The sequence below is a fragment of the Scylla paramamosain genome, chromosome 11 (assembly GCF_035594125.1).
Source record: "Scylla paramamosain isolate STU-SP2022 chromosome 11, ASM3559412v1, whole genome shotgun sequence".
In the NCBI taxonomy this organism is placed as follows: Eukaryota; Metazoa; Arthropoda; class Malacostraca; order Decapoda; family Portunidae; genus Scylla; species Scylla paramamosain.
The window spans coordinates 11087501-11095000 of NC_087161.1; the positions used below are offsets into that span (position 1 = coordinate 11087501).

General features: G+C 42.9%; 1 protein-coding gene across 2 annotated transcripts in view; it reads right to left on the reverse strand.

Moving 5' to 3' along the window:
- LOC135104946 (tissue inhibitor of metalloproteinase-like) overlaps positions 1 to 7500 on the reverse strand; it is a 55941-nt gene that overhangs the window by 34062 nt on the left and 14379 nt on the right. For both annotated transcript variants that reach the window (XM_064012759.1, XM_064012760.1), the window contains one exon: positions 401 to 625. In XM_064012759.1, the coding sequence (XP_063868829.1) occupies positions 401 to 625 (225 nt within the window). The remainder of the gene's footprint in view (positions 1 to 400; positions 626 to 7500) is intronic.

The window sequence follows — 7500 nt, forward strand, 5'->3', positions numbered from 1 at the left end:
TTAAACACTTAGGTTCAGACAACTGGCCATTCGGTAAGAGTAGGTCACTCATTGTAACAACACTAGTCAGTCATCTCTCTCTGTCACTCCTTCGGTGCATTTAAGAATAATAGTTTGGCATGTTATGTGACCAAGTGATTGACAATCCTTCCACCTCACAGTGAGTAAATCTGCAAGTTAATCTGCCAGCCACTAAGGCACTCAGTGCAATACATCACCCAACTAGTCAACAGGTCACCCAACCAGTCAGCAGATTCTTCAGGTAATACACAGGCCACACAGCAGTCAATATGTCAACAAACACATTATGTCAAGCACTCTACCAAAAGCTCATTCAGTAGGGCTGGAGTTATTTTTTTTTTGGCAGAGAGCAAGAGGTTCCCCATCAGTTTCCACTCACCTGACAGTCACAGCCACTCTGATAGAGAAGCCGGAAGCCTTTTTTCATTTTGGGTGTCAGGTTTCTGACAGGAGACGCAAAGTTACATAGTGACACCCAAGGCTTGGAGCCAGCCACATAGCCGCTGATGACGTAGGAGGTGCGAGGGAGAAGCCCCGCCTCGCAAGTGCCTGGCAAAGCATACAGCAGCCCCTTCTGCAACATTAGCTCCACCTTCTCTGATCCCTATGGAAGAAGAGAAACATTAGTCTCTCTCTCTCTCTCTCTCTCTCTCTGTATATACAGAGAATGAGGTTGCCAATCAATTTTACCTACCCACAGACAAGGAAAATACAATTACAACCAGCTGGGCAACCACATCTAGAAAGAAACAATTGTTATGAGCAACAACACATATATGGTCGAGGCATAAAACCCTGCTGGACTACTGCCCACGTATCGATTCCCCCTACTGTCCAACAGTGTATTATAGCCTCTAGCCAAATACTGTCATTTACAGCCTCCTGGATGGCAGGCCTTATTAGGGGCTGAGGAGGGAGTAAAGTTCACAACACTGATAATCACTTAAGTCCTCTGTGGCTCAGCAGCCTTAGCCCACAGTAGCATTTAACAAAACAATTATACTAACCAGTGACAAGACTACAGCCAAATGCCCACAAACACACAGGAGGGTAATTCATCTCTCACTATACAAGAACTCAGCCCACACATGCACTCAGTTGAGGAGTCACTTCTCTAGATATGGAATGCATTATAATCAACTACACTCCCTGGCAGACTACTATGGAGACTCCTATGCTATTTAGATAGGCTGGGACATACTGCCAGTAATTACTCACTTATCCCCTGGGTCCAAGAGAGAGAGGGGGTGGGGTGGTGACACACATACATACATACATATACCCACCCACTTGCACGTTGCACCTCATGCTGGCTTATATGAATAAAACACTTCTCTTCTCATAATTCTCACGAGTGAAATATATGGGCTAGGTGGATACTGATCACTTTATCTTCAAGGACAACTCTTCTGCAATTGACTGTGTGTGTCAAAAGGGACATTTAGAATAGGGTAAATTAATTTGGGAAAGAGACTCTGTGAGCACAAGGATTTTTACTGTAATCTCAGGGCAGTGAGCAGCCATTCTTAATTATATGTCTGGTATTTGTACTCTTGCTCCCTCTCTCTCTTTTCCTTTATTCTTCCCCACTTCCACAGAACTCCCGTCCCTAGTTTGAGTGGAGCTCACCCGGCACCCTGAAGCATGTGAACACTTAAGTGACAAGGAACTTTGCCACCATATCTACTTTGTGGTTGGGAAGGGCACAGGCTTCTGGCCACTTTGTGAAGAAATCCATGGCCACATGGAGGAATCTGTTGCCCCTCTGAGTGCAAGGGAACAGGCCAGCTATCCACTCCATGAATGCCTTAGCCTGGTACAGCTGGAGGGGGCATGTGTCTTCTGGGCAGGAATCCACTTTGCCACACACACACAGCAGGCATGGCACCACTCTTGCACATCCTGCCTCTGGCTGATCCAGTACACACGCTACCAAGGCCACCCCAGTGTCCTCTTAACACCCGAGTGGCCACTCATGTTTCCCTTGTGCATCTCCCTCAGTAACTCCTCCCGTTGGACACCACCACCCAGCGGTCTTCACCTCTCCTGGTGTCCACCCAACACTGCTGAAACACGATGCTGAAGCATGCCCTCCTCCAAGCAAAGCACCTTGCACTGCTCCATCGGGCACTTGGTAGTGGGGCTCTCAGGTGACAGGTGCTCCCAGTATGGCCATCCCTCACCAGCCTCAAGCCACTGAATTATGGGGATCAGATCAGGATCCTCTTTTTTTTTTTTGGTCCTTCCTCCACTGCTCACTGGCTGCTCCTACACCTCCCAGGACCTGCAAATGCTGGCACGTGATATCAGCTTCTCTCCTGGAGCAGTGAGCACAACCAGGCTAACAGGGTCGCCAGCTGAGGCTGTCAACATTGTTGTGCACCCTCTCAGCGTGGTACACAATCTGGTAATTATACTGCTCAAACTTGCCCAGCCACCTAGCAAGTTGCTCCTCTGGCTCCTTCAACATCTTGAGTCAACAGAGAGCAGCTCGGTCAGTCTGCATGTAAGCTTCCCATTCATCACTGAATAGTTGATCCAGGTCTCACCACTTTTTCAATTATTGGCAGAAGTGTCTGTTGGTCTCTGTGCCCAACTATTTCCATATACCCATTTGCTTGTGATGTACTATTATCTACCAAGCCAAAAAACCCAGACTTGATTATTAGGTGCCCTTCCTCGATGGTGTTTAGGTTTATGTGAAAAGCACGATTCATCAGTTTGAACTGTCATCCCAGATCCACCAAATTCTTTAAGATTAAGCTTAAAATGTCTTGTGCACACCTCTCTGAAAAGGTTATAAAAATCCACTGTTAACTGGTGAGATATATTTACAAAACGAGAAGTTTCCACTTCCCTAATTTCATTACATCAATATATGATATGAATCCACTGCTGTAATTTCACTTTTGATTTAGCAAAAAATGAGTCTTTTCTTATCGCTACATTTCATTTGTACCATGAAAAGCCTTTAATTTGGTACTTCCACACATAACTGTCTAGAGGGGCACTACATTTTGTCCAATTCATAAATGTATTACATGATTCACATTTTAATTCTCGTCAAATAAGTGATTTGTTCTTCATCCAGTCAATCACTGGTAAGCTATCCTCCCCAAACAATGGTTTCACAACCTCTGTGAACATAGATCTGTTCATATTGAGGGTTTGTGGCTATCTGAATTAAGAAAGAAAACAGCTATTGAACCAGTTTATCTAGTAAACGAAAGCTTTGAGAGTATTGGTTTCACAACTTCCGTGAATGTATGGTAGATCTGTTCACCTTGAGAGTTTCTGGATATCTGAATTAAGAAATTAAAACCAGTGTATGAAAACAGTTATTGAACCAATGAGGGTTCAGAAAGTTTAACTAGTGAACAGAAGCCTTGAAATTTAATAATTTATTGAAATGTCTTGTACCAAAGTACTAAAGTGTTCATGTCAAGAACAGCAAACTTGATCATTCCCATGTAAAGAATAACGAGCCCCATAATCTCCTTGTAAAGAATAGCAAACCCTGCTATGAATGGGTTTGCTAATCTTGACATGATCTGAATTTTTGTATGTGTCGGTGAAGAAAATGTACAGGTAATACAGTGGACAGTTTGGCGGGAAGCATGTGCTGGTGTGGGGGCACATGCTCACACCCTTGCCGCCCACATTCCATGGCATGCCCTTCCCCAGGGACCTGACACCAAGCCTCTGGCCATCCTACCTGTCACCACATGGGAGTGAGGTCAACTCTCATCTCTTTTTCTCTGGATGCTAGACCTGGCCGTGACCTGAGCTAGCCCAGCAACCACCCCATCATCAGTAGTTCATGCCCACCCAGCCTAGCTGGCGGACATGTAGAGTCCTTGTCCACCTTTGGCCTTGGTGGTGGAAATGGTATACGCTGGCAACTTCACTTCATTATTTATATTGTACAGTATTATTTTATTAATGTATCTGCAACTGCTTTTACTACAAGTTTACCTTCATACTGGGCACCACCTCCCCTAGTACAAACATGGGAGAGAAGGACATGCTGTTGCCATGTGTTGGCAGGCTTGCTTCCCTGCCCCAGAGGAAAAGCCAGACGTGTTGACTCTCATAGTACAGCAGTTATCACAGTAGATGGCACAGGTGTCACAGCAGATGGCACAGGAAGCACATCAGACACAGTAGATGGTGGAGGATGCAAGATTTGCCCTGCAGAGCAAGATGCAGGTAATGAAAGACTGGGGCCAGTGGTATACTGATAAGAGCTGTGCCCATGTCCTGGAGGAACTGCAAGAGGCTGTTGATGAGTGCTGTGTCTGAATCAAGGAGGAACTATAGGAGACTCTGACCAACATTAAGAGGCAAGTCGGGGAAGCAGTGCGAGAGGTGGCAATGTGCTGTCAAGAAGTAGTGGAGTGGTGCATTGCCCAGGAAGATTTGGTGGGAAATCATGAGGACACTTGGGAGCCTGTACGGGCTATGTGCTCTGTTGCCACATTGGGAGGTTTCTCCACCTTCCTTTGCCCTTTCTCACTTCCCAGCAATGAGGAGGGGGTCAGTAGGAGTTGTGGGTCACCTCCTGCTTCCCCGTGGACTTGCCACAGGTGAAGGAAGCCAGCAGAGTTCCTTGGGAGACTTATCAAGCTCAGTTTGAGATGCTGACATGAAGGAACAAGCCCTGCAGCTCATCACCAGTCTACAGGGCCAAACAATGGAGGTCCTGGGCCACCTGACGCCAGCAAGCTGAGGTGCCAGAGCATGCCTTAAGGTGCAGGTGAGGGGCAGAGGTAAGCCTCTCACACAGTTAATGCAGGAGGTGGAGTCCTTGGTCCACCATTGAACCTCCTGGCAAGGGAGTGTTTCATGGACACCCTTCAGGACTTGTGGCTGCAGATCTCTGTGAACCAGGCCCATCCAAAAGATGTTCAAGATACCCTGACCCTAGCCTCCGAGATGGAGGCTTTCCTGAAGATGACAGCTGGCGCTCTGGGGCTGGCCCCGCCTCTTTATGCAGTGGGAGCTGACGCCCTACATTGCCATATCAGAGTCAGGAGGACAAAGACTGGCAAAGCAGACCACCAGAGCAAGGAGAGCCCTGAAGGGTTCAGAGGAGCCTGCTGAGGGTGTGGCAAGGTGGGCCACTGGAAGAGCATAGGTGGGCATTATTGGGATAAGTTATCGCGATAATTTATCATGATAACGATATCAGATTATGGTTATCTGATCATTATTTTTCCTGTATTATCAATTCATTGGTATTGCCAATACTTTTGGAACCAAACTAGCAATAATTGATCATTTTAGTTTTTGAAACATGAGCATGTTGAAGTTTTAAACTTTCAAAATCAAATGTAGTTATTTTAAAACAGTACTTATCATTAGTGAAGATAAAGGGTAAACATTGAATTTAAAGCTTTTTATAAATTTTTTCTAAGTTTTCTAAGATAAAGATAAAAATAAAGATTTGGATTTATCAATTTTTTTAATTTAAAATATCAATATCGTTATTGCTAGTATTGAAATTTTGGATTTATCAATTTATCACGTGATAAATTTATCATCAACTGCCAATTATCAGCTATCGCTGATGTTATCATTATTGATTTATCAGTTATCATGATAATTTTTTTCATTATCGTGCCCAGCTATGCTGAGGAGGCCGCCTGTGTGACCAGGTATGAAGCTCACGCTTGCTGGAGGATACCAGTTGTGTATTTTTCAAGACCTGTTGCTGCCAATAATTGAAAAAGTGGTGAGACCTGGATCAACTATTCAGTGATGAATGGCAAGCTTACAGAAACATTGCTTATAATCAAAACTACCACCACATAACTGTCAACCATTCTTTGCAATTTGTTGACCTGCAGACAAACATTCACACACAACATGTAGAATCATACTGGGCAAAGCAAAAGGCTAAAATTAAGAACATACAAGGATGCAAGCGCACTTTTCTACAAGGTTATTTATTTAAATCAGTTCATGTGGATGGAACGAAATACGGTTGACAGGGTTCTGTAATGCAATCGTTATGCAGTATCCTTTCAATAACTAAGTTTTTACGGTTGACAGGTTATCAAGGTTCTGTAATACGATCGCCATGAAATATCCTTTCAATAACTTTTTTTTTTTTTTTTTTTTTACAGATTTTTTATGGAAATCAAATATTATGTTAGCATATAATTTCCACTGTTTATTCATCAATAAAATGAGTTCATGTTGCCAATTTTTCATTTGTTGTTCATAAAACATAGAACATATTTTGTCAAGGGTTTGCTTTTCTTTACATGACGACAGGCCATTCTTAACATGGTCACTGGGTTCGCTGTTCTTGACATGGAGATGTTGGGTTCGCTAGTCTTGACATGATCCAAAAATTCAATCTGTCATTAGCTAACTGTTTCCGGTAAGGCTTTGACTGCAAAGATTGTTCACAAAAAATAATCACTTAATGCCGCGCGGCGCCACTCAAGTACGTAGCAAGTAAGGTTGGGAAGGAGGTGGAGGCTCACCCAGGCGAGCGGCTGCCACAACACACAACTTGCACATTAATTTCTTGCAAAACAAAGCAAAACACAGCATATGTGTATGGAGTATTTATTTGACTTAAAGTTACTTTAACCATCAAATCCCGAAGTATGTACCTTAACTCGCGGGACACCATATATATATATATATATATATATATATATATATATATATATATATATATATATATATATATATATATATATATATATATATATATATATATATATATATATATATATATATATATATATATATATATATATATATATATATATATATATATATATACCGCATTAAACAATGTAAAACTCTTATATTCAATACTTCTACTTTGTAAATTCTTATCAGCATTTACCACATGACAATGACTCGGTAAGGAAAGTAAACTTGAGGTGCAGCACGAGACTGACAATTTTTAGTCACGAAAAATTGTAATACGGCCGACCGTAATGAGCACAGATGTGTAGACAGCACTCGGACATGGTAATCTCGGTGATTAAGGTTTCAGTCCTGCAGGAAGCTGGCCATTTATCAACCTAACGCCAAGCGAGTGATTGCATCAGGAACTTAAGAGGTCAGCAGGAACTTTTGCCACAGCGTGACTCTAACATGACTGCATGCCCCACAATGGGCGGGGATTGATTAGCTGAAGCTTCCTGAAGTAAAAGGGGCCAACCGTCTAAGTTTACAAGAATCAGAAGAATTGGAGATATAATTGTCTTTCATCGCTATAGGAAAAAAAGAAGTAATGACTAACAAATAAAAGGTTACGTGGGACATTATCACGGATGGGATTCCAGGAAACGAGTCACTTTTCTGGTTCCAATGGTTAGCAAGACTTCAGCGTTTATGAAATAACCCGGCCATCATTGCTGACTGCAGTCAGGTTTATCAGGGATCTGAGACGGAGTTGGTGCAAACAAGGAACATAATTACATCAACATCCATCACATGTATCTTCCATAT